The sequence below is a fragment of the Sphaerodactylus townsendi genome, linkage group LG01, assembly GCF_021028975.2.
Source record: "Sphaerodactylus townsendi isolate TG3544 linkage group LG01, MPM_Stown_v2.3, whole genome shotgun sequence".
Classification (NCBI taxonomy): domain Eukaryota; kingdom Metazoa; phylum Chordata; class Lepidosauria; order Squamata; family Sphaerodactylidae; genus Sphaerodactylus; species Sphaerodactylus townsendi.
In genome coordinates, this window is record NC_059425.1 from 147,372,668 (window position 1) to 147,399,412 (window position 26,745).

The window sequence follows — 26,745 nt, forward strand, 5'->3', positions numbered from 1 at the left end:
AATAAATGGTAGGTGGTCAGCATCTGAAAACAGAAAAAGCATGTCCTTGAAAATCTCATACTGCAGCATTTATGGAGTACTAGTCGCATCTAGAAACTATGAAACTAATAGGAAATATGTAAGTTCTGTTTTCACAGCTATGTGAAAAAGGTGTCTTTAAAAATTGTTCTTGCATATCTCAATGACATAAACATTAATATGACAAAGTAAGGGATGTAATTATGCTTGGAAAGAAAAGGATTCTAGGAATAGTATTAAAGTTATTATCTGAGACAAATATCTCTGCATTTAAATGCTTCAAATGAAGCTTTAAAAACTTACGTTGTGTGAAATTTAAGTAAAATTGTCGCCTTTATAAAGGCTCTCTTTTGTTTCTGCATAATGATGAAAACACGGTTGTGAATGTGATTTCATTTGACAGAGACTGAATAGAGCAACACGCTGCATGCTGAACAGATGCAGCAGGAACTTTTTAAAAAACGAATTCAAGTGTTAAAAGAACATATAACAGTGATTTGTACCAAATGTCATGATATTGTTGATTCTCTAGACCCTAAACTTTTTTCTTGCAAAGAAATTTCATATTCCGGGGGAGGGCGGTATATAAATTTAACCAACCAACCAACCAACCAACCAACCAACCAACCAACCAACCAACCAACCAACCAACCAACCAATCAATCAATCAATAAAAAACTTACCATTTTTTCTTGCCACTTATTCTGGACTAGGCTTGGTGATTTGGATATCCGAATCACCAAAAATGGCTGAATTGTGGTCTATTCAGGTGTATTCAGGCCATAATTGGTCCGAAAACATTCTGCCCAAATACAAGCCAGTCTGAATAGAAAGTATTCCGATGAGCTTGTATGTATTTGGCAGCATTCGGGGATTGTTTAAACAATCCTCAAATGCCACCGCTTTCCCCCTTCCCCGGCAAGTGCCTGCTAACTGGAGTCCCTTTAAAGGTTTTTGGCTGAAAGGCGCTTGGTGGGGGAAGGGGGAGAGGTGAACTCTCTATGAAACTGAAGAGAGTCCAACCCCGCTTCCTCCAGCCAGCACCTACAAGTTGGGAAACTTTAAAGGGACTCCGGCTAGCAGGCACTGACCAGGGGAAACGGGGCTAGACTCTTCAGTTTCACAGAACATCCACCCCCTTCCCCTGCCAAACGCCTGCTAGCAGGCACTGGCCGAAGGAAGCGTGGCTGGACTCTCTTCAGTTTTCCAGAGAGTCCAGCCCCCACTTCCTCTGCCAAGCACCTGCTAGCTAGAGTTCCTTTAAAGATTTCAGGCTGGCAGGCACTTGGTTGGGAAAGAGGGAGGGGGTGGACTCGACTCTCTGTCATACTGAAGAAAGTCCAGCCCCTCTTGCCCCTGCTAGACACCTCCTTCCTCTCCCAGTTCCCCTGCTACTGTGTTTCCCCGAAAATGACAGTGTCTTATATTAATTTTTGCTCCAAAGATGCACTATGTCTTATTTTCAGGGGATGTCCTATTTTTCTGCTCCACAGCTGCATGCTCTGGTGTTCTGTTTGACGGGCATGCTTCCAAACAAAAACTTTGCTACGTCTTACTTTCAGGGGATGCTTTATATTTAGCACTTCAGCAAAACCTCTACTACGTCTTATTTTCAGGGGATGTCTTATTTTCGGGGAAACAGGGTAGCCACCCCCACCTTATCATCTCAGTGCCCTTGTTTGCCACCTCCCTCAACAATCACACATCCTACACTCCCTGGCACCACAGTGGCACAGAAATGTGGTAAAAAAGCACAGATCCTCATGGATCCTCTGCATTTTACACTTCGCCACCCCAAAATCATTACTAGATCACAGTTCATTCCCCTGGCCACATGTCTGAAAACAACCATCATGCATCCCACACTCTGTACACCGCAGTGGCACAAAAATGTGATAAAAAAGCACAGGTCCTCATGGATCCTCTGCAGTTTCCCACTTGGCCACCCCAAAATCATCATCACACACAGCTCATGCCCCTGGCCATAAATAATCATGCATCCCATGCTCTGTGGCCCCACAGTGGCACAAGAAAGCAGTGGGAGGTGTGGGATGGGGGTAAGGCTTGCTGTTAGGCCCAACTGGCTCTGTGGTAGAGATTTCAATGTGGAGGGCTCTTTTGCGAGGTCTTGCTCTGGGTAACCCCTCAGGGCTGCTGCTGAGTCTCCTGAAAGGAACCAGCCAACTTTGCTGAAGTTTGCATGGGAGTGGCAAATGCTGTGGGCATCCATTTGAAGGCCATGCAAACTTCAGCAAAGTTGGCTGGTTCCTTTCAGGATACTCATCAGCAGCCCTGAGGGAAATTTGGTGCTCATACCCAAAACAACCTCCCCCAAGAGCCCTCCCCCCAAAGATCTCCAGCCAGAGCCAACTGGGCACAACAGCAAGCCCCATTGAAGTCTATGGTAGGAAAAACCAATTAATTTTTCCCATTATAGAACTTGATGAAGAGGCTGGCAGATTCTGTGCTCTGAAGTGGCTCCATTGCAGCCCATGAAGAATTGCGGGGTGGGGGTCTGTGGGGTGCACATTTTTAAATCTAGTGGCACCAAACTTTCAAGGTATCTTCAGGAGACTTTTTTGATGACACCACCCAAATTTGGTGAACTTTGCTTCAGGGTCCTGCCCTTTTGGGGGTCCATAAAATTGAACTCCCAGAAGCAAAGGTCACCAAACCTGGGTGGTGTCATCAAGAGAATCTCCTGAAGATATCCTGAAAGTTTTGTCCCTCTACCTTGAAAAATGTGAATCCTGCTTACAAACCCAGAAATTTCCTATTGACTGCAATGGAGTCAAGGCACTACAGAGTAGAGAATCTGTGGAAATTTCTTGAGGTGCCTGTCAGGGGTGCATTTTTAAATATAATGGCACCAAAATATCAGCGTATCCTCAAGAGTTCAGAGTTCCAAAATTATGGACCCTCAAAGAGGTAGCCCCATCTCCTGTTAGCTCTCATTGGAAACAATGGGGGATCGGGGCACCTCCTTTGGGGGTCCATAACTTTGGACCCTCTGAACCAAACTTCACCAAACTGGGTGGTATCATCAGAAGAGTCTCCAGATGACACCCTGAGATTTTGGTGCTGCTAGCTTTAAAAATGCACCCCCTGCAGGCCAAAACACAAAAACATCGAAAAAATACAAAAAAATTCAGACGGACCGGAATATATTCAGATATTCAAATACATTCGGGCATACTGAATATGGGATTCAGGCTTATTCAGGCATACAGATAGTTTTATGCCCAAATAAACCCAAATCTGAATTTTACCAAATATTTAAGGTATTGCTCAACCCTATTATGTTAAAAATGAATGTTTGCTAGGAGGCTCAAGTTGGATCCCCAACTTCAGCCTTGTGCATTTGCTGTACAGCATACTATTATCACATGTAAAAATGAAGTGGCTGAGAGATGGAACCTGGGACCTTCTGTATGCCAAGCAACTTCTCTGCCACTTACCTACAGCTTCTTGAAATGCTTGTGTGAATTAACCCCTTCCTTTAAACACAGAAGTTTGTTTGATACAAAAAAGGACTAAGAAGCTAGAATGATTTAGCAGGGTGCCTCATGGGGATTTCCCACAATAAATCCCAATCTGCTTCAAAAAGAAAAAAAACTGTGCATACCCATTAACATTTTTGACAGAGACAGCTCTTTTGTGGTGGCTAGTTGTCAAATGATGTGAAAAATTCCCTGAAGACAGACAAATGTAATGTACCATGTACATTCTGTAATGTACCTATGCTGAAAGTACAGAACAACAGGTTTCCATTTGAAGGCTCCATCTGGAACTTTCAACACACTGAATTCCTACAAGAAAAAAAAATAATTTGGCTGCTCTAGGACCAGATGGTAGATTAAAAGGCAGATTACACTGGGAAGGAAACAAATTTTCTATACAGACTACCATGTCTTAGCATGCACATTTAACGCTGTATTTCGTATATCACAGCCTAGGAGTCTATTCCTGAGCATTACATGTTTGAATAATAAGTCACTACCCTTCTTCCCTAGGAGTGAGGTCTACCTCTTGTCACTGTGGTGCTCATAGTATACAATAACTTCTAAATTCAGTTCTATTGAGTATAAATTTCATGGAAGAAAGAGGATTGTTATACCATGGCAGTGAAGCTCCCAGTAATATCATTTTAGAAGCAAATTGAGTATTAACTGTATAATCCTCTTAGAAACTAAGAGCCAAACAATGACCTTTGATATAATAGTTGTCAGCAAAAAGTGCTAACATATACTGGATATTATTAACAGAGGGCTTTTTCTTTTCCCACTTCTATTTTAGTTGTACAGTGTTTGATCCCTGCCTGTTTTTCCTTTCTGAAATCAGAAGAAATGACCCATCTTGTAAAGTTTTCCAATCATGTGAACTTGAATAATTAACAGATAGATTTTTCCATGTTCAGTCCTGGCAGGACTGAAATGCTGCCTACAAATATACCAGCACTGGTGCATCTACAAGGGCCAGAGGGGGTGGGAGATGCAGGCACCATATTACATGACAGATTCCAGAGAAGGCAACAGAATATTCTCTTGTGGAAACAGCTTGTTAAGATGGAACGTTCCTGATCTCAAATCATGGTCAGCAGCACAGGAACATGCTGCAGGATCCTCATTTCTTCTTACATGGAAGGCAATTCTTACATGGAAAGCAATTCTACACCAGAATTAGCACTGTATCTGTATCAAGGCTAATTGTGTGAAGAGCTAACCAGTGTTGCCTGGCACTCAACGTTTGAAACCTTGCTTTAAGTGAGTTTGTAAAGTGTGGACATGACAGTAAACTGTAGTTGCAGCAAACCATGGAAAGCAGAAGGGAATTAAACCGTGGGTTCGCAATAGGGAACATTATGTATGAAACCAGAGCTCTTGAATAATTTGTCTGGGTCTGATACAAATTTATAACTTGCTCAATCACTTAAAATACTATCTCAGGTAAGTGCGCTCCCTTGTAATTTCTATCTGTGAAAATGTTTGTGTTTAACAAATAATGTCAGTAGTGCAGTTTACCCTTAAATCCATAGATCAAATTCAGTGTCTTATTAAAGTTAAAAAGTAAGCATTTTAAAGTCACATTGAATTCAGTATGAATGTTAGACATGAGCAGGAATAAACAACACATTTAATTTTATGTCAACATATTGAGGCATACAAAATATGCACTTTGCTTTGTGTTTACTGCATGATTGGGAAGTTCTTACTAATAGCCACTCTAGGCACTTGAACTGATGGGAATACATAGTATCAAATCAAGACTACAAAAGCTGGGTATCACAGATTTTATAAATATGATAACTACTGTGTTCTTTGTTTGTGACCTTTTAAGGGACTTACATTGTTCGATTTGGTGCTAGAGATACATTTAATCAACCAGTGTTTTTTTAAAAAATATTTTCAGTTGGAAGTAGGTTGACAGTTCTGGGTTGGGAAATACTTAGAGGTTTGAGGGATAGAACCTGGGAAAGATGGAGTCTCGGGAGGGGAGGAACCTCAGCAAGGTATAATGCCATAGAGTTCACCCTCCAAAGCAGCCATTGGCCCTTTCTGCATATCACAAATAGGACATCTTAAGGAGTTAAAAAAAGGTGTCTTGGGGAAGAAGTCTGCACACCGTCTCTCTCTCTCTCTCTCCCCCCCCCCCCCCAAGACATCCTCAGGACATTTTATTTTTGCTCAAGCCTTCTTATTTTAAGGTAGCTAAAATGTGGACTTTTTCCCCAGACGTCATCTTCAAGATGCAGAGGCGTTCCGGGGGGAAATAGTGTCTGGGGACAACAACTGCTCTGGGTGTCCCCCTGCACCCCTCTTACTGGCGAGCCTGTGCCCCCCCAAACCGCATTTACCGGCACGGAGCATGCACAGGTGGCGGGGTTGCTGCCGGGTCCTATCTTTTTTGCACCTGGGAGGCAGGGGAGAGGCCTCCTGGCTGTGCAGCTGGGCCCAGCCACACGTGCCAGGGCGATCCCCCATTGAGGAAAAGGCCTTTTCGTCATGCAGCTGGGCCTGGTCTTGCATGCCAGCATGATCCCTTGGCAAGGGAGAGGCCTCCTCACCATGCAGCTGGGCCCAGCCTCACGCACCAGCACAATTCCTCATTTGCAACCATGTTTTCATCATTATGCAGAGACAAAAGAGAACCTTTACAAAGGCAAGTGCTGCCCCAGCACAGGGCAGAGCCGCCGGGTGTGGGCCGGGTCACTGCACTGCAGGAGAGGCTGGGCACAGAGACCCAGCCAGGGCCCAGCACCCCCCATGACCAAAAGGTGTGCGCCCAGGGACATGGGTCACCCTATGTCCCTAAAGGTGGTACATCACTGTCAAGATATCTTCTGCTGGGCTGCGCAAACACAAAAACGGCAGGAAAGATTTTATTTTTCCCTCCCTAGTTGGAGGCTACTTTACCCAAAAGGCTAAAGGCACAACCTAAGAGAGCCAGTGTGGTGTAGTGGTTAAAAGTGGCTAATCTTAATCTTGAGACCCAGGTTTGATTCCCCATTCTTCCATATGAAGCCTGCTGGGTAATCTTGAGCTGGTCATAGTTCTCTCAGAATTCTCTCAAACCCACCTACCTCACAAAGTACCTGGTTTTTTGAAGAGAGGGGAGGTAATAGAAAGCTGATCTGAAACTCCTTACAGTAGAGAAAAGCAGGGTATAAAAATGAACTCTTCCTCTTCCTAATATCAACTACAGGAAATACAATGTAGTCCTAAGCAGAGATACACCCTTCTAATGGATTTGGAAAGGTGCAACCCTGCTAAGCCCTGAACTGGATAGCCCAGGCCAGCCTGATATCATCAGATCTTGGAACTAAGCAGGGTCCGCCCATATAAGTTCTAAGATAGGAAACCACCTGTCCTGGCCTGTCAGGCTCACTGAGCCAGGTTCCAACTGAGCCAGGTTGCAACTGATATCAGGCACAGATGCAAGCAGTCTTTCCCTGAGTCCAGAGAAAGAGTCCATGCTGTTCTGCTAAGAGGAGGTCAAGGGTCCAAGAGAGGTCAGGTCAGGTCAGGGAATCTAATCCAATTCAGAGTTCCAAGGAATCAGTCTGCAAGAAAGTGCGGCAGAAAGCTGTCAGGCTTTCAACAGCGTTGCTCCTGCAACTTCCACCTCCTAAAGCAGTCTCTTATAAGCCTGTGCTGTGGCTCAGCCTTGATCCTGAGCAGACTCACAGCATTCTCTGCACTTCCTTAGGGCTTCCAAGCACGCACTGAACCTTTTAGAGTGCAGTTCCCGCTGGGTGCGAATCCTCAACTGCCTTACAACAGGTGAGCTGGGTGGACTGCTAGGCTGGCCCTCAGTGGCCGGAGGTGCTTCCAACTCCTGACTTGGGCCAGCTCTGTCTGCATCCTGAGGCTTCTGGCTGTGCTTGAGGTTCAGTTGAGAGGAGTTCCAGCATAGTGGGGTCATCCTGCCAGTGCTCCTCATCAGAGAGGACTTCTGGCTGGCTGACTCTGAGCCCATGACACCATCAATAATGAAGTCTGAGGATGCTATGGAGAGACAGGCAATTACAAACCCTCTCTTGCCTTGAAAACCTTTTGAGGTCACCATAAATTGACTGTAGCTTGACAGCTAAGGATAGCACTGCTAATATATTCAAGTCTGGACACATCAATGCAGGATGCAGACAAGAAGTCTTAAGACTAGGCTGAGTCTCATAAATAAGAGTAAAAGAGGGTTGTTGTTTTTAAAAACCATTTTTGATTGATTAAAAATGTAGTGTAAAAGGGGAAACTTTTAATCTGATTCTCAACTTGGCACAATAAATCTGAGAAAAAGAAAGGATGGAAGGGAGACAAACATTTAACCAAAAAACATTACCCTAACCATGATATAGATGAAAAAATGAGAAATCAGTGTGAAAGTAATATAGAAACCAGTAAAATCTTTGCACATTCTTTAGCTAAATACCCAATTAAAGTTGCTTTTGCTTACTGCAAATTGTATTCCTCCTGTCTGGCTAGTCTGGAGCAAACAATCCCAAAGAAGAGTTAGATAAGGACTTGTATTTATGGGAATTGAACTTATGGCGGAAAAGTCCCTAACTAGAATGCAATGGAAAATGACAAGCAAGAGATGTGGCAAATTCGTTCTGAACAGGGAAGGAGAAACTAAACAAAGGTAATTGGAAAAAGGAATGCAAAGGTATAATTTCAGAAAGGCGTGTGAGGTCATGATACTCTGCCAGTCATGAAAAGGAAGTTTTTTTGCATATTTGTGTTTATGATTACAGAGGGTGATCCAGGTGAAGAACCAATTAAGCAAATGGAGGAGTTGGGATTCCCTCTTATGCCCCTGAATTTACCTATGTGCCCATTGAGGAAATGTCCTACAGTTCCAATTTGGTGCAGAACTAGAATCTGCTCTGGCATTGGGGAAAATCTTTGGTGGATCTTTGTGTTCTGACTTTCTTTTTTAGGGATCCCACTGGTGTAAGTTCAGAACAGAACAGAAAGCCTTTATTGGCATATTAAAAAAACACAATAGCTACAAAACAAACCAATACAGCAAAACACATCCAATGCAAACCTGCATGACACATCGATCCATGTTCACATCTTCAACAAAAAGAAGGCCCCCAGTTCTCATTCCACTGGGCCCGAACCACCCTACAACAAGCAAATTCTGTCTGCATCATACTGGCCATGTTTGTTATGATTACTATTCGCAAGAGACAGAAATTGAAACTCATATTAAATCTAAAATTAATACCACAGATAAACATTTCAGAGCTGCTACAGAGACATGCTAAATTCCCAGGTTAATATACTGTAGTATAACAATAGAATATTAAAGTAAGGTGGCGTGATAAGGCAGGGAGAAGTGGTGTAAGTTCAAAATTCAGGTTTGATAAGAGGGAATAAACAGCCCATAGTAGGAAGGGCACCTGAATAAGCATATGAAAGGAGGATTTGATAGGGGTAATTGATTTAGACAACATGGCATTCTTGACAGAGATATTCCATAATGGCCAGGAGTTCAGCCAATGGTCCTTCCTGAATTTATAATTACATCATTCAGAAATTGTGTTTGTAGAAGGAAATTGAATAGTTTTGCTTATTATACTGGAAACCCGAGTCTCTGTTCATGGCCAAAAGGGATAAGGAGCTCTAGAGGATCAGCCTTATTGATAACATTTCTATCATATTCAGGAAATGAGGCTGTTGCCTGTCTGAATTGCCTAAAGTAGCTGATTATTTTGAAGTAAAATATCACACTTTTCCTCACACTTAAGTCATCTCAAGGGAAAAAAATTTGGGGATTTATTCTTGCACTTTTAGGATCAAGAGATCAGAGGATTATTGGTTGTCTCAATTGTATGTGGCAGGGCATGTAACAATAACCCAGTTAATTAATCATCATTTAGTGTTTAAAAATTAATTTGAGTACTTTAAAAAACACAGTGGGCAAACACTGAAGCAGGGTTGGCAACTTTTAGGTGCAGGCTGGAGCAGAATTACAACTGATTGTCAAACCACAGAGATTAGATCCCCTGGAGAAAAAAGGCTGTTCTGAATGGTGGACTATGTGGCATTTCATCCAAATGACAGTCCTTCCCTCCACAAACTCCTCCATCTCTAGTCTCCAACGTCAAATCTCCAGAAATTTTTCAAGCCAGGGTTGGCAACCCTACATTATGCAAGGGCATGAAGCAGAATATGCATGTTTAGCGTCAATTAATCAGCTAAGATTTCTTTTCTTGGGTGACATCTTTATTATTTATTTGAAAGCTTCTCTTCCAAAACATACGAATTCAGGGTCACCTCCTGAAATTGAAAAGTAGCACGTTTAGGACAACAAAAATGAACTACTTTTTTATTAATTCATAAGACATTAATTCATTGTTGCATTATACTGTAGTGGCTAGCTGTATAATATATTGTAAGGGATTAGTACATGTATACAATATGGAGAGAAAATGTGGAGGATAAATTTTTATGTCAAAAGCTTATCCTCCAAATTCAAACACAAATTGTTCTGGATAAGAGAGAATGGCGCTTGTATTCAGCTTGTAAAACTAATTGAAAAACCTGACTTGCCACTGCAAAGAAATGAAATAATGGTCACAATGACCGTTGGTTTGAACCATAGGGAAGTTTACATTCCTAGTATGTGCCCATATTGCATCCACTTTGACTGAAATTTGGAAAGCTTTGATAAAGCCCTTGCACAAGGACTTCCAGTGGAAAGGTGTTTCAGTCCAATTGAGTTTCTGAGTGCTCCCAGACTACACATTGATGATAGGGACTATTTTTCCAACTATAGAGGACATTTTTCTTACCTCTCATCTTCCCAGATGTTGGGGACTTTGAATTTGACAGATGGACTGAAAGGGTCTGGATTTTAGATCCCACTAGTTCTGAGAAAATCCAGAATCAGCAGTGTGAGTGAGCTGATGTGCTCTTGGAAACAGCCTCCCCCTTTCTGTTTTTCTCCTTGTTAGCCCTTCTTTTCTTTTTTCTTTTCCTATCTTTTTCTTTTTTATCTATTCTTATCTTATTGTTACCTCTCTTTTCTTTTCCTGTAATTTTTTGTTGATAAAAAAATTAATTTTTTTTTAAAAATGAAATCCTTGCGTGGTACAACTAGCATTTTGTTTTTACTTTATCAGACCTTTTCCTCTTATTTCAGTGGAAGATTCAAACTCATATCCCGATTTAGCCATGAATCTGGCTAAATGGAGCTGTCTGATCCCCTTTAAATGTCAGCTAACCAACTGTCTATCACTATATAGACATCTGTGAATCATCACGAGACGCGGTTGCTGCTCGGGGTGGGGAGAAGCGAAACCAGCTGATGTCACCCCAGTAAGGGCGGAAGGGGAAAGGGAGCCACGCTTGGAAAGGGCTAGTGTCACCGGAAGAAGGAGAGGCGAACTGAGACTTTAAAAGGGCTTGCCCTCCTTTGTGCTGGCCATGTGCTTGCCAGGTGACGATTTGCCCACCCACCCCTCCCTAATTTTCTATGTTAATGCATGCTCTTTTTGTCATAGCCTGGATACTTGGCAGTTCGGCGCATGGGTATAGCTCTGGAAGGGCAAAAGGAAGGGAGCTAGGGAACTACACCTTCCCCTTGGGAACAGCAACAGCGGCAAGAGGCGGCCGCCCCTGCCAAACTGGGCTGAAGGGGAACATCTCTTGCCAGGAGTGTCCGCCCGGCAGAGCCCCGCAGTAGAGTGAAGCTCAGGACGGGGCATCTGCCCTGCAGTGCTTTAGCACGTTACCTGCATGAGCAGATCCAGACCCATGCTTAGCCTCACACTTCTGCTCAATAAAATGGCTATGGCCAATTTATTACCCCAGCAATGGGGTAGTGTGTATTATTGGTAAAGGGCTTCGCACGGAAGAGCAACCAGCAGCAGCAAATCCCATCATTTACTCATTCTTTTAATGACAAAGTTCTTCCTCTGGTCTGTCCAAAATTTACTGCCCATCAACTTTATTGGATACTTCAGGCCATTTCTTTATACCTAATCTCATATTGAAAAATGAGACTTTGTAAGTGGCACAGGATTTAAGCAGAGCTGCTTTAAAACAAATACTATCTCTTTAAACCGATGTTAATGAGCACAGGCACATCAGTCAAATTAAAATAAGTGCTTTCCTTTGAATATGAACATGACTGGAATAAGAAAATTAATGTTTGCACTGTGTTACGAACATGCAAATCACTATGTAAGTGCTACCTTAATTATAATTGCTATTAATGATGAAATCAAAATTCCAGTGAATTATAATGCATCCTTTAATTAGATTTTGATATACAATTTCTGAAATAATTAAGTCTCCTCTAACTTGGATGTCATCCAGGTTATATATAATACATAATACAGGCTGATCATGTAATTAAAAATGTTTCATAAAACCATTGATAGACTTTACAAACACAACGTCCTCCATTGACTTAAAATAGTATGATGATGTTTGCTTTCATCAGTGAATTATTTTCCAATATGATAACATGATTGATGCATATATTCATATGAGACTTAGCTACTGTATTTGCTAACTGTGATGTGTGCAGCAATGCTTTTGAAGTATGTTTCTATATAATTTACTACGAATTTACATATGCCCAATTTTTGTTTGGGTATATGTAAAGATCCATCTATTTGTTGCTAGGGTTTTTTTTGGTTTTTTTTGTAAAATGTGAGCCAGGAAATGCACACATAGGTTGATTACCCACTGGCGCTGTGGCACACTGTGGGACCAGAAGTGCGTCAAGTCACGAAATTTTGTCCCAACACACTTCCTTTTATGTGGCACGCCAAGATTTCTTGTCCTGATGTGCTTCCTCTTTGTGGTGCATGGAGAGAGAAGTGTTGGGGCAAGATTTCTTGTCTTGACATGCCTCCTCTTTCAGCAGGGAAAGCGAGAGCACTTCTGACATGACTTTTCCTGCCAGAGCTGGGCAAGGGCGAGGAACAACCAGCAGTGGATAATTGTCAGGGGAATAATATCTATGTGATGGAGATGCATTCCTGAGTCAGTGTAACTGTTTAATACAACAAATCAATGCTGCTAGAAGATATATGTAATCCTTGCCATTTTGGGCATTCTTTCCTCAATCATTACTTTATAGCTTAACATGCTTTGTAGATAACTAGGCTTCCCCTGGTCCTCTGGTCCCATGAGGGAAAGAACTGCATCCGTTATCTCATGGGGCAGGAAGCCAGGTAGCTCTCTTACTGTCTGCCACCAACCTTGGGGCACCTCAGCTCCAGGGACTGTTTTTCTGTCTTTCACAACTTCTTGGGAAAATGGGACGGGGGATGTACAATGAGGAATAAAGGGAATGGCAAAGGCCAGGTTTGTCAGGACTGGCTTTGCCAAGCTTGGGTACTCCATTACCTCAACAATAAACGCTACTGATAAATACCTCAGAGTTTGTTTGTTGGCTTAGGTTCTGAGACCTAACAGTAATCAGCAATTTTGTTTTAAAAACCTTTGCAATATTTTGGGTGTCCCTCTGTTGGTCTTTTTGGACTAGTTTGGGGAATGAACAGTGGTGGGATCCAAACATTTTAGTAACAGGTTCCCACGGTGGTGGGATTCAAACTGTGGCGTAGCGCCAATGGGGCTGGGCGGGGCACGATGGGGGTGTGGCCGGGCATTCCGGGGGTGCGGCATTCCTGGGCGGGGCTGTGGCAAGGACGCTGTGGCAAGGTCCTTCGGCAGGAAACAAATGCACGCAGGCGCAGGCTGCCACGCATGCTGGTGCACCTCCTGCTAGACTGCTTCAAGTTCTTCGCACTACTGCTGATGGGAGGTGCGTAACTAAGGCAAAAATCACGTGGCAAAATCACCAATTAGTAACCCCCTCTCGGCACACACAAATTATTAGTAACCTACTCTCGGGAACCTGTGAGAACCTGCTGGATCCCACCTCTGGGAATGAATACTGTTTTTCTGAAGCTGCCTTCAAAATGGTTTGTTTGGGTGATGCACCTAATGTTCAACAGTGGTATAAGAATTTATCAAAAAGCTACGTAAGTTCTGTCCATGGACTCATCTTGCCAAAATGGCAAGTCCCCTGCATTACAGTACAAAGGATCAATTGTGCTTAGTGCAATGGTCGTGATTTTCACCAGAAAAGCAAACAGCCGGTCTGCCCCTTATCATTAGACACTTTTTGTACACAATAAAACAGGCTAACAGATAATTGCATGTAAGGCCTAACTCAACTGTTAAAATTAACTAAGTTTTCTAATAAATAGTTAAAGAGACTTTGCATTTTAGCCAGTCTAAAGTTCTCAACTATGCAGTCTATTCTTAGCTTCCTCTAATTATGTGAATAATAATGAAAAGCATCACACAATACTGGTATTATTTTCAGATTGGAAGAAAGATCATAAATAAAAATGCTAATAGATGTAGGAGGGGAAAAATAACCTGGCAGTTTTCCACCAGAAGGCCTTCATTAAATTTCTCTGAATAAAGATACACTGGAGACTTGCCACAATTATTTTTAACCAGGAAATTTATTTTAATACTATGACTCCTTAAATTCCTTTATTTACATGCCACAACTTGTTACAAAACTCTGACAGAAAATTACTAGACTGCAAACTGAGGGAATAGCTTGTTATATCCGTGTGGACTTGTACTCTGGAAGATGTTTGCTTAGAGTTACTGGCCATCTGCTCCATGAAACTGTGCCAACATATGGACTTTTCTGTGTATATGCTTGTCTTGAGATTTAGGTCACTGACGTGAGCTAATAAACAGGCCAATATTGCATCAGCCTGTGTGGTAAAACTTTGGAGGGGGGGACTTTTTTTTCCTACTAAATTTTAATAGATTTTAGAAATTGAGGAGAATATGAAGTGCAGACATTCTAGTCAATTCCTCTGTAGGCTAAAACTGTGAGACTATTTTTGACACTAGGGAAGATCAGGTAAAACAGAAGGCAGCACTGTCCTTGAGTAGTCAGTCAATTTGGTACCTGTATGGTAGTCAGCTATTTCTACTGCTTCAGGCCTTGAAAATTACAGTTGCAAACCTTGTCCTACACTAACCCCTCCCCCCCCCCATACACACACACACACACACACACACACACCTGAGAGAACATTGTAGTGCTGGAGGTAGTTCGTGAATATTTTCTGAACTTCTTTTCTGTCTGGCTCCTGTTGGATACTGGTAGGTGTGAATTACAGAATGCATTTCCAGGAGTGCTGCCGGTTCCATCTTGAGAAATAGCTGGAAATTTTGGGGATGAAGCCTGAGGAGGGTTTGGGGTGGGGGCGGGACTTCTGTGGAGTATAATGCTACGTATCTTCCAAAAGGGTCATTTTCTCCTGGTGAACTGACTTCTGTCACTTGAAGATCAGTTACAATCCTAGGAAATCTCCAGTCACCACCTGGAGATTGGCAGCTCTAACTTCTAGCCATCTATTCTGGAAACAGGGCAAAAACTAGACGTGAAGTCACCCTCAGCTTTCTTTCTGCTAATCTTGCTCTTCTTTTTAAAGAAAAACAGTGACTGACTACTCCTGAAAACTGCATATATTTTGATGACCCGCAGGGTGCAAAATGGCAGCAAAGCTGGAAAAACACAAGAAGAAAGAGTGCAGGCTGGTTTTTTTGTATGAAAAATGAATTCTGTTTCCCTGTTACAATTCCCCAGTTTCAGAAACCTGAGGTTTCAGAAATTTGTTTTAAACAGCAAAGTCTTTAATTCTGAGAGATTTTGGTCAACCGAAGTATTCATCCACAAGAGCCACATAATGGAAAAGATTTTAAAACTCTCCAGTTACTGTCTGCACTGCAATGACAATGTTTAAAATTCCCTGCCTACATATTTTATGCAGTTCACTGCTCAGTCATGCAAAAGCAATCCCTCTAGAAAGAATGTTCTGGGTAATTAGTAGAAAGTTTCTAAAGTATTTTATTCTAAATATAATGGAATCTTCAGACAATGGGTGTATGTTTAGGGTCTGATAAGAATTAACAAACCAAAGTTGATCCCTGATAAAACAGAAATATTGAAAACAGAAATACTGAGAGAAATGTTTATGGGCTACTGCTGTCATTCTGAAGCCCCCCCCCCCCCAAAAAAAAAGACTACAGGAGGTAGAAATAAGCCATCCCTTCAGATTCATTACAGCACTCTTCACTTACTTTTTAAAAACATTGTCCAGTATCCTCTCCCTATCTTGCCTCAGCTGCCACTCGATAGATTTTATTTAACAACTTGAGAGCCCATTTTTAAGAATGTGAACTGAATGTTGAAGTACATGTTCTGTGGCATTGTGGCAAGCGTTAGATTTTGACCCTGTGCTAGCTTGCTGCTGATGTGCAAAATGGAGAATGAAAGTGCATTAATACGTGAGAAATAGTGAGAAGGATGGTGTTCTTCCAGCTGCTTTCCCCTAGGGTGTTTGGCACTTGTAGGTATACAGTGCTGGGAGGAAGGAGGGAATAAAGATCCCTACCATCACTGCAATGTGCATTACCTGTAAAAACAAAGACTAGGAGTTCTGGTTTCGATCCGTAGGATGTGAATGGAACAATTTAAAGTGCAGACTCCTTCCTTCCTTCCTTCCTTCCTTCCTTCCCCTTCCTTCCTTCCTCTGCAGCCCTATCTCCTCCTCCTGAAAGGATCAGGGGAGCACAAGCTGTTCTACCAACACAGCAAAAATGAAGGCAATATCTGCTGATTTTCCTTCATGCAGCAGTTTCCCTTCCACCCATTCCACATCTTTTTCTTAGGGGTTCCCAGCTATCAGGAGCAGTTTTGCAGGAGGTTACAGAGTGAGCATCCATTTTGTGAACTCTTTCCATCAAGTTCATTGGATCCAGTGCTCTTTGTTGAATGTGCTGAATGTGTAGTTGCATACCAAGCTATTTCCAAGGTTTCTTCTAGCATGTTTGACAGCTAGCATTTGCTGTTCTTCCAGAATATATATTTTAATCACTATCATAAATATTCTGTTTATTTTTTTCCAGTTTAATTTTGTGGGAAAATTGCTTGGTCCAAGAGGAAATTCCTTGAAAAGGCTACAAGAAGAAACAGGGGCCAAAATGTCTATCCTGGGAAAAGGTTCTATGAGAGACAAAGCAAAGGTATTTTATCCAAATCTGATTTTACCTAATGTTCAGTGTATTTTAGCATGTTTTAATTACTGGAGAAAAGGTATTATTTTTGATGTTGGTAATAATCTGATGATGATAGTTGTCCTGTTACAGATATATAATGACTACATCAAATTTACATGGCCATATTTCATATGAAGAGTTAAAATACTCTTGTGCAATAGGCTAAAGATATGACACAAATTTCGTTGTGCATGCACAATGACAATAAAATGCTTATGCTTTTATCAGGTTTGGGCTGGTTAATCAGAATTGGTTACTCTAGGAAATAGTAGACTGGACACTGTCTCATATACTTTCATAATATTAATTTGGATTTCTGTCACAAACTTTATATGGTGCTTTCCTTAACAGTTGTCCAACAGGGGCTCTCTTTAGGAAATTTAGAGCTTTTACAGACAAAAGTGATTTTCATGTGTGTACTTATTGTCCATTCTTACAATGCAACTCTGTGTGTTCTTTCTTAGATGTAATCTGTATCAAAGTCATAGGCATCATCCAGGTCACTAGCCTTTGTGTTGAGCTGTGTACCTGTAGGAAACTTTCCCCATTCTTCATCCTTTTCTGCCAGCTCTTCAGAGGTAGTTTTGCTGCTTGCCGTTGTGTTGCTTTCCTCTTCACTTTCCATTCCATCTTCCTCATCTTTGTCTTCAGATAATTCCTCAGCATCTTCACTCACTTCCTTCTTTTTTCCCAGTAATTCCTCTGGTACTTCAGTATCATCTATAATACCATCAGTGAAGCCAGGAGACTGAAATGCAATGCTACTTGCTGAATTTGTGTATTTGCTAGCTTTCAATGTGCTTTTGTTATCTTCTTCCAGTTCTTCACAGCTAAAAGTTTGTTTCACTGCTGCTAAAGCTTCACTGGAAAGGTGTGGTGATGGGCTCCACAATACAGGGGGTTGTGAATGATATCTCATTTTGGCACCTGTCCAGTCACACAGCAGTATTTTTGATGCACCTTCTGTGTTAGGGACACCTCCTTTTTTCACCATTCCTCTCTTCTGAGCGAGTAGTGTTAAAAATTCCAAAGGATTTCGATAATCTGGAATATTGTAACACATCATGATCTGCTGTTTGCTGCAGAGTTTCAAAACTGCATTTACTGAATCAATTAAGTTTCCAAAATCAGCATCTGTTGTACTCCTCAGTGCCACAGCAAGAGGAGAGCTGGAAGGTGCCACAATAATACTAGGACTGTCTAACATCTTAATCTGCTTGTCCACAAGAACAATCTGCATACACTTTGTAAGGCCTCTCACAGGTCCCACGTTGCAGGCACGCATCTGTTTCATACTATTGACAACACTGCTTTTCCTCACATTGGGAAAACCTACTACACCAACCTTTGTGTTGGAGCACAAACTTTGATGCTTTCAACCACATTCCAAGCCACAGCAGCCAAAACGGAAAGAGTGGGAGAAAATACTGAGAGCTGGAAACTTAGCCCTAAATAGAAAGAAAATAACTTGACCAGAGAGTTTTGTTTACTGCTGGTTGCTTTATTTAGCATCTCTTCCTACTTCTGATACTATAGGCTACTGAACTGGAGAAGTCCGGCAATTGGGATAGATAGTTAAAAGCTTTCCCTGCTGAAGCAGATAATTTTTTTTCTTCAATATCACCGAATAGACTTCGATGATATAGACAACTGCTCCAGACTCTTTAGTTATCTACTCATGATTTCCCAAGACAGCTGATTGGTGGGTGGAGGAGGGAAAAATCATGTACCAGCACAGCTGAGCTGAAAACCTCAGAAAAAGACACTCTTTGCTGCCACCCCCCCTTCAGTTAATGCTGGCACAACTGCTAATTTGGTAGAGATGATCCCTAAAGGGAGGGGAGATGAGTTCCACTATTGTTCAGATGATCTTTCTTGCCTGAAAATCCTAGAACTAGCCAGTAGTGTATCTAAGGTATGGCAGGTGTGGCATGTGCTCCGGTCACCACTTGAAGGGGGGCACCATCCCTGCCTGTCCACTGCAGCCAAACTGTCTGTGCACCTCGCCTTGCTCTGCCTGCCATCTTGGCACTGTTGAGCCACTGGTAGTGCCATGCTTGCCCCATGCCGAACCAAGCTTCAGGGAGAGGCTCCTGCTGCCCTGAGCCATTAACAAGGTTCACAGCTGGCCAGTATTTTCCATATGCACTATTTTCCATAAATACACCCTTCTAGCAAACTTCAATGGCGTTTTACTTTTTTCTATGTTGCCAGTTGTCCACAACATACTTTGTAAAGATTAAAGATTTAAAAAGTGAGAGTAGTGTACCTCACAGGGCTACTATAGAAAAGACCAGGACTGCAGTGTAAGAGGGAACTTTAGTCCAACATTTCAAAGATTTTTATTTTAATCTAATGTATGAGACTTAAGGATCTGTAGTACTTATAGTAGGTACAGTAGGATACATACAGGCCATTCATAGTTAGGAAATTAAAAATAGAACTAGGCTGTGTGCAGGATATCATAACCATTATTGTTCCCATATTTCCCAAATGAAGACATACTTGTATCATAATAGTATAACAGGAGAGGTTGCTAGGTACCTGTCTGGAACTCCAGGGAGACTTTGGGGGACAGGGCACAGGTAAAAGAATGTTGGCAATGTGTGCCAGAAGGATATCCCCATGCCAAACAGGACTCAACTATGTGTACCCACATAGTACCATGGTGAGAAAATAGAAAAAGAATCCCATACCAGGCCAGTTATTGTCCAGGTCAACAAGGACTGTGACCAATTCTAGAGTCCCTGAGCATCTGTTGACAAGTGGGCCACAGGGTTCAAGAGCTGTGGCTGAGCAACCAGGCCCTAGCCCTGCAGGGTTACTGGAAGAACAATCACAAAAGCAACAAAAATACACTGTGTCTAAAAATAATGTCTAAATTATAAATCAGAACCAGCAAAGTGAGGCCTCTCAAAATGAATGTTTGAACTGAGGAAACTATCCAGATTCAAAGAGCACTGAACAAAGATTAACAGACCAAAGGCAATTCATCATGAGAAATAAGATGTTCAGTGATGTAGAATTAGAGGAAATTCAAAGAAGTTGTGAAAATGAAAGATTTAAAACAATAGTAAATAAGTGGATGGAACCCCAATATTAAATAATAACTTGCTGGAAATAATAATACCACCAGTGGCACATATCAGTATTTAAACAAACCAAGAACTAAATATTAAATAAGAACAATTAAATAAGAAAATTATGAAGCATGCGCAATCAGCAGCAGGAAGACAAAGATTGTCAAAACTGAAAGCACTACCTAACAATATTTAGCACTTATAATGAAAGATATCATCAAGGTGCATGCACTAATTAAAATAACATCTATTTCATGTGAACTGACTAATCATTTCATCTGAACATCTGAACTGATTAATCAAATTATTTATAGTATAGCAGTGATGGTTATAGAAGAACTGGGTATTGAAATTAGAAACCCAAAATCAAAATCACGTTCAGAACCTAAGTGGAAAATCAGACCAAAGCTAACAAATTTTGATTAGAAGCAAGTAATCTAAAGTATATGAAAGACAAAAAATGGAAGAATGTTAAGATCAAAAGAGATTTAATTAAAGCATATATGTTAAACACAAAAAAACAGTGAAGTACTAGAAACAGTATATAAAAAAATAACAACAATAGCCTGGAAAATTCATTGCTGTGAGGTAATAATCATTCAATTTCAGTAAAATTACCTATTTCAATCAGAGGAGAGGCGATTGTACTACAGTATTATTAATAATAGAAATACTACAGAAGAAAAATCAAACATGATATGACTCAATTCTGGAAAGACCTGTGGGAAAATATAAAAAAAATTATAACAAAAATGCTGGATGAATAAAAGAATTTGAAATGGAACTTGGCAAAAATCAAATGGAAAAACTTGTAATAACAACAGAAATGGTAAAAAGATGAATGAATTATGAATTGGACATATCCTGGAAAAGATCAAGCACATGGCTTTTGGCTCAAACGTTTGACCAGTTTGCATCCAATAATAGCCAGACAGTTCAAATTTTGCAAAAAGAAGAGATCAGCAGTTGTTTAATAGCTGGTAAAACCTATCTAATTCAAAAAGTTCCAACGAAAAGGCACATACCCAGGGAATTAAAGGCCAATAACATGCTTACCTACAATGTTCAGATTACTTAATAGAATAATTGTCAGAACTGTTTGGAAAAAACTACGTCCTCCCACTGGAGCAAAAAGGAAATGTAAGAAAAAGGCGTACAAAAGGGTACAGCTTTTGATTGATAAAATGAGAGTGGAGAACTGCAAAAGTTGTAAGACCAACTGGCATATAGTCTGGATTGATTATAAAATGGTGTTTGGCTCATTACTCCATAGTTGGATCATCAAACGTTTAGAAACAACTTGTGTCAGCGACAACATTAGAAGGCCTACAGGAAAAACAATAAACCAGTGACAGACAGAACTGGTGGTTGGAATTGAAAAGCATGGGCTGGTTAATATCAAAAGAAATATCTTCCAGGGGAACTTATTACCACCCTTGTTATTCACAGTTGCTGTGATTCTGAAGAAAATGAACTTCAGCAATCAAACAACAAAAAATTTTGATAAAATGTCACATTTGATTTCCCATAGAGCTTCAAGTCATCTATCTAATCAAACATTGACAAATACAGTATGAATGTTCAGTACAGATATTGCAGTGGAGTTTGGCTTAGAGAAATGTGCTGCAGTAGCAATAAAACAAGGCAAAAGTACAAACATTGATGGAATTGAAATGTCGAATGATCAGACCATCAGGAATATTAGAATAAAGCTTATCAATCTTTCGGCATTTTACAGTCAGATAACATCAAGCACGAACAAGTCAAGAAGGTTATCTGTAAAGAATATATTCAAAGAGCCAAAAAACAATTGAAGACAAAATTAAATTGAAGCCATTAAAGCAATTAACATTGGAGTGTACCTGTTATACAATACACTGCTAGAATTATTAACTGGATAGTGTAGATCAAAAAACAAGAAAACTCATGACTATACAAACTATACATTACACCCTCATGGTGATTTTGATAGATTATATCTACCCCATAGAACTGAAGGCAGAGGACTAGTGCAGGGAAAAAATGGTGGGAACATACTGTTGGAAAAGTAGTTGAAAATGAGTGGGACAAAATATTGTGGGACTTCCAAATACAAACAGATAAGGTATTGGTACATAATATATCAGACATAACAGTGGTTGAAAAGGAGGCAAAACTGTGGATAATTGCTTGGGCAATACCTGGTGATAGCAGGTTTGAAGAAAAATAATGGGAGAAGATGACAAAATAAGATTTGAGAATGGAGATTATAGCACAAACCAGCAATTGTGATACTAGTGATTATTGCCATACTGGGTTCCATCCCCCAAAACATTTGATGGCACTTGAACTACTTACATATTGACAAAATCTCCATTTATCATTTACAAAAGGCCACATTGCTTGGAGAGCAATTGACTTTCCCTCTCTTGCCTGTACTCTGCAGAGAGAGGGAAACCTTTTAAAACTCAAGGTGAAGGCTTTGTCCATCCAAAGCTTCCACATTAAAATGAAAAATTGCCAGCAATGAAGATTGGTTACCACCTTGCCCCCCCCCCCCCCCCGCCCCACCACACACATTTGAAAGGCTCACGGGAGCTGTCTTTGCCAGCACCTTAGTCTGCTGGTGCATAAAATTTAGCCTCATGGTGTTTCCATTATTCAGTGGCTTTGAATGCTTCTTGTGGAAAAGAAAGGCAGAATATAAATTAGCTCCAATAAAATAACAAATTCAGACAAGATTTATTACATTTTACCACTCATGTCTTACTTGCTCCTTGAATTTGCATTAGGGGATATAGACTTTGGAACCCAGTAGCAGCATCTTGAAACCTGCTTTTCACTGCAGTTGTTGTTTGGCTGGCAAAGATTTTTCTTTGATTTTTTTTAATCTTGGTTATATCACTACACCTGTAGCTGACTGTCTAGCAAAGGAACAGTTCAATCCCAACAACACTTTCCTGGGAGTTAGCTCCACTGACTAGACCTGCGTAAGAGTCTGAATAGACTTTCTTAGGATTGCTCTTTAATGTGGTATTGCTTTAAATCTGAATCAGTGCCTACTGATTCTTATAAGTCTCCTATATTGTTATTTTTCCCAGGCATAGAATGTGTATTAGTTCCTCTGAGTTTTTTCTGACACTGTATTCATTTCGTTTTCATTTTAACCTTTAATGGCATATAAGACACTGTATTCTAGAATCCTGGTTTACTTCTATTTCTCTTCCACCTCTGTCATTCATCTCAGCAGTTAAAACAGTGGAATAGCAAAACAAGTAATCAGTTTAAGAAAGAAATGGATCATTAAGCTGCCATTTTCTGTAGCATTGTCACTCTATTTGATGCTGTGTTGGTCTTATATTGCTATTGTACTTAAACAAAAACCTACTTGCCAAAATTGTGATTAAAATGCATGAAGATTATCCTGTTTCTAGTAGTAGGTGTTTATGGATTGTTGAGGTGTTTTTTTTCTCTCTCCAAACATAAAAGTTATTTGACAAACGGTTGACCCGCATCAGCTGTCATCTGTGGAGTAAAGGCAACTTACTGGACCCTAACATTAATTTTCCTTGAGAACCTATGTAGTATAATGGCTCCAGGCATAACCTTGTAGGATGTTCTGGTGTGCAGTACTCGTTTAAATGAATGAGTGAAATGGCAGAGCAATTAGACAATCCTCCACTTTCATCTCAGAACATCCATTCCAAAAGCTTCGTCTCGATGTCAAATTCATATCTGTTCAAGCGCTTACTTCGCTTGTAGCAGGTCAGATATGAGAGAAATACTTTTAGTCATTTATTATTTATTTAAATATTACTCTCCCATTTCTCTCTCTCGGGATCCTAGAAATGTGTGACATCACTCCTGGGTTTCTTCAGAAGTCACAGCAAGCAGTTGTTGACAACCCCCTCCCTCCATGTGTCCCTCCCCTGGTCTTCCACTAGTTGCAGCACTACTCTTGCCCTTCAGGTCTTGCCCTGGATCTGGCACCTCAGGCTGTTCCCAGCCCTTGGATGTGCAGACAGAAAGCATTAAAAAAGCATGGTGACATGGTGTGCAACAACAAAAGTTCCTCTAGCTGCCTCTGAAAGTGGTTGTGCCTACAGAATGGAAAGATTTTTCCCCTCTTTTTGGTTGGCCTGGAAATGTGTGGCTGCATGTAGAATGTTGATCTTTTTTATAAAAAAATCACTGAACATCAAAACTTTTAGTAACTAAATTGCAGAGTGTATTTTTTTTTTGAAAAACCAACTGTATAGTTTGCTTAATGCAATGGATACTGCAGGGAAATGTGCCCATCTTAAGATCACAGCCAGTTTCACTGAGATCTTATGACAGGTGAAAATAACAGACTCTCTACCTTGAGAACTCTGATTACCCTGCTGTCTCATATGATGCTTTTAAAGCTTGTCATTCCTACACTGGGCTGGCGGATCAAACATATAATAATAAGTCTTTTCTTCAGGAGTAAAAGTGATAGGATTAAACACAGTCAGACTAAATTGATCGACTCACAATTCTTTTTCCTTGGCTGCCCTACCTTAATTTCTTATCATTTTAAAAACAATTTAAATTGGTCTGGAAGAAAGTGATGAAAGAGAGCAATTAAAATCTTACAGACAAGTAAAATTTGATTACAAGTGGAATTATATATAGGCATTAATTTTCAGGAACTTCATGTGTGATGTACCCAGTTAGCAATCACTACTAATTATGTTTACAACTACCTCTTCCAAGATGAAACTTTGGTTACTAATTATATGTCATTAAATACATGCTTATGCATGCAAATAAAGAATTGTTTTCATAAACTCTGTTAAATGAGGTTGTTGTGGCCTGCTTATACAAGGTACTCTGGATGGTTATACTCTGCTATATTGTATACTATCTTCTGACAGGAATAGCTGTGCTGGTTGGGCATTGTAAAAGACATGCAATATAGGGACAGTAAGGGGAGCAGGCTGTGTGTCCTGTATTTTAGACAACATGTAGCTTTTTCTAGGAGCAACTGTAGTCCTGACCAAGTCAATGATGATGTACATGAGTGACTATTGTTATATGCAACTGAAGGGGCCTTTGTACTAAGGTTGTTTGCAAAACTGTCCTCTTCTCATTTTCCTCATCTGAATTTTGCTTTGGGTTTGAGAATTCTGAGTTCCTGATCTGGTTTCAAAAGTGGAATCATGTAAGGTGTCGCTACGCGTCATCCACTGTTCCATTCTTTCTCCATTTTATATAGAGTGTGGAACATGTCCAGTTCTGTGCAGCTTTCATTTCTTTCATGCCTTTTCCACCATTTCAGTAATAACACAAATATGAACTATAATAAAACAAAATAATTGCCTATGGTTGCATCATAATTCTCTTTTATGCAGTGTTTCACTTGTGTGACTTATACTAGCTTGTATTGATCAAATACCCCAAAATGAAATGGTTTGGTAAGGTGTATATGGATTGGTTGTGGTGGGTTTTCCAGGCTGTGTGGCCGTGGTCTGGTAGATCTTGTTCCTAATGTTTCGCCTGCATCTGTAGCTGGCATCTTCAGAGGTGCATCACAGAGAGAAGTCTGTTATATACTGTGTATCAGGATTCTTTTTGCTTGGAGTGTTTTTTAATGTGCACATTGTTGAAGCAGCGGCTTACTCGCGAGTAGGTCACCTTGCAGGATACAATGCAAACAAGAACCGAAAGACACACAGTCACCAGTGCAGTTCTGTTTATTGCTAACTACTGTCAAAGTGCTCCGCCAGACCACAGGTGTTTCCAGGCACACTTTACCCTATATACAATTGAGGTGCCAATCAGGTGCCCATGTCTTATCTGCCTTTGCACACGGTACACAGTTGTGCACACAGCCCTAATTATGCACACGGCACCTGCTGGAAGGAGGGTCCACCTGTCATCTAGATTTTGTCCATCTAAACACATGTTCTGACACACATCATGTGCGTATCAACAAAACTTCACACAGTGAGATGCGATCATATGTCAATCAAATCAGAAGAGTCCAACAGTGTTCTATGATGTACAAGTACACATTGATAAGGGAGAGTTACAAATCACCTGAAGGAACTCAAAGCAGCAGATTGTATGAACTCCAAATCTAGCATTAATTGTCAACATTTTCTTAGTTAACAATTCAGAAGAAATGGAATGTGTAGGATAGAATGAATGTATGGAACAAAATGAGGATAATACTGCAAGGCATAAGAGAGGAAAGTAATCACATAAAATGTTATTTAATTTTCTTTCAAATGCTGTGTTTGCATTTTGATCTAAAATGGACTTTGGATTTTGCTCACCCTCACTTTTTTATTATTAAAACCTGCATGCATCTGCATCAGATTCTGAAATAGAGCTTTCTCATAAGCTTTCTCAATTTGGAAGAATTGTCTCCCTTGAAATCCTATGTCCTACAAGTAATGATTCCCAGAAACTGGGCTACCAGTGTTTTGGGTAGATCATCAAATTCAAGGAAGTTGGGGATAAAACTCCAATAGATGTTTTGTCATTTTACCCAGCTGCAATAAAATCAAATTGTGTAATGCTTTTTGAGACCCCAGAGACTTTTCTTTAGGGAAAGTAACAATTAGGGTATCGATACCTATATTCTACAAGATATCCAGATGATCATACTAACCATGACTACTTGTCTTCATAAATATTTGGGAAATGGCATTGAATATGTTTGCATTGACATGGCAAATTACTGGTTATAACCCTCATAATGGGTATAATGGCCATGTTAGTAGAGCACTTTGTCAACTGACTCTCACTTTATATGTGAAGCATTATATACTCACCAATTTCCTCCAGCTTCATGCTGGATTGGTTTTATGTTAAGTTTGATTTAAGTTTTTTTGATTAACAAAAACAAAAGTTGAATAAGAGAGCACAGCAAATAAGAAATAGCAGATTTCATTAAATCAGTTACGTGTGTGTGCATATTTGTGTGTACATACACACATACATAAATGTAATGTGATTATGATTCTTGGTTTGAAGACCCAGGCATATATACTCAATATACTTTTATGTGAGTATTGTCTTCT

The 26,745-nt window shown here is 40.5% G+C and overlaps 1 protein-coding gene across 19 annotated transcripts in view; it reads left to right on the plus strand.

Annotated features, from left to right (window-relative positions):
• KHDRBS2 (KH RNA binding domain containing, signal transduction associated 2) overlaps positions 1 to 26,745 on the plus strand; it is a 529,409-nt gene that overhangs the window by 207,171 nt on the left and 295,493 nt on the right. For all 19 annotated transcript variants that reach the window (XR_007244530.1, XR_007244520.1, XR_007244524.1 and 16 more), the window contains one exon: positions 16,485 to 16,601. Coding sequence is in view for 2 of the 19 variants with exons in the window: in XM_048496577.1 (XP_048352534.1) it covers positions 16,485 to 16,601 (117 nt within the window). In the remaining 17 variants the exon portion in view is untranslated. The remainder of the gene's footprint in view (positions 1 to 16,484; positions 16,602 to 26,745) is intronic.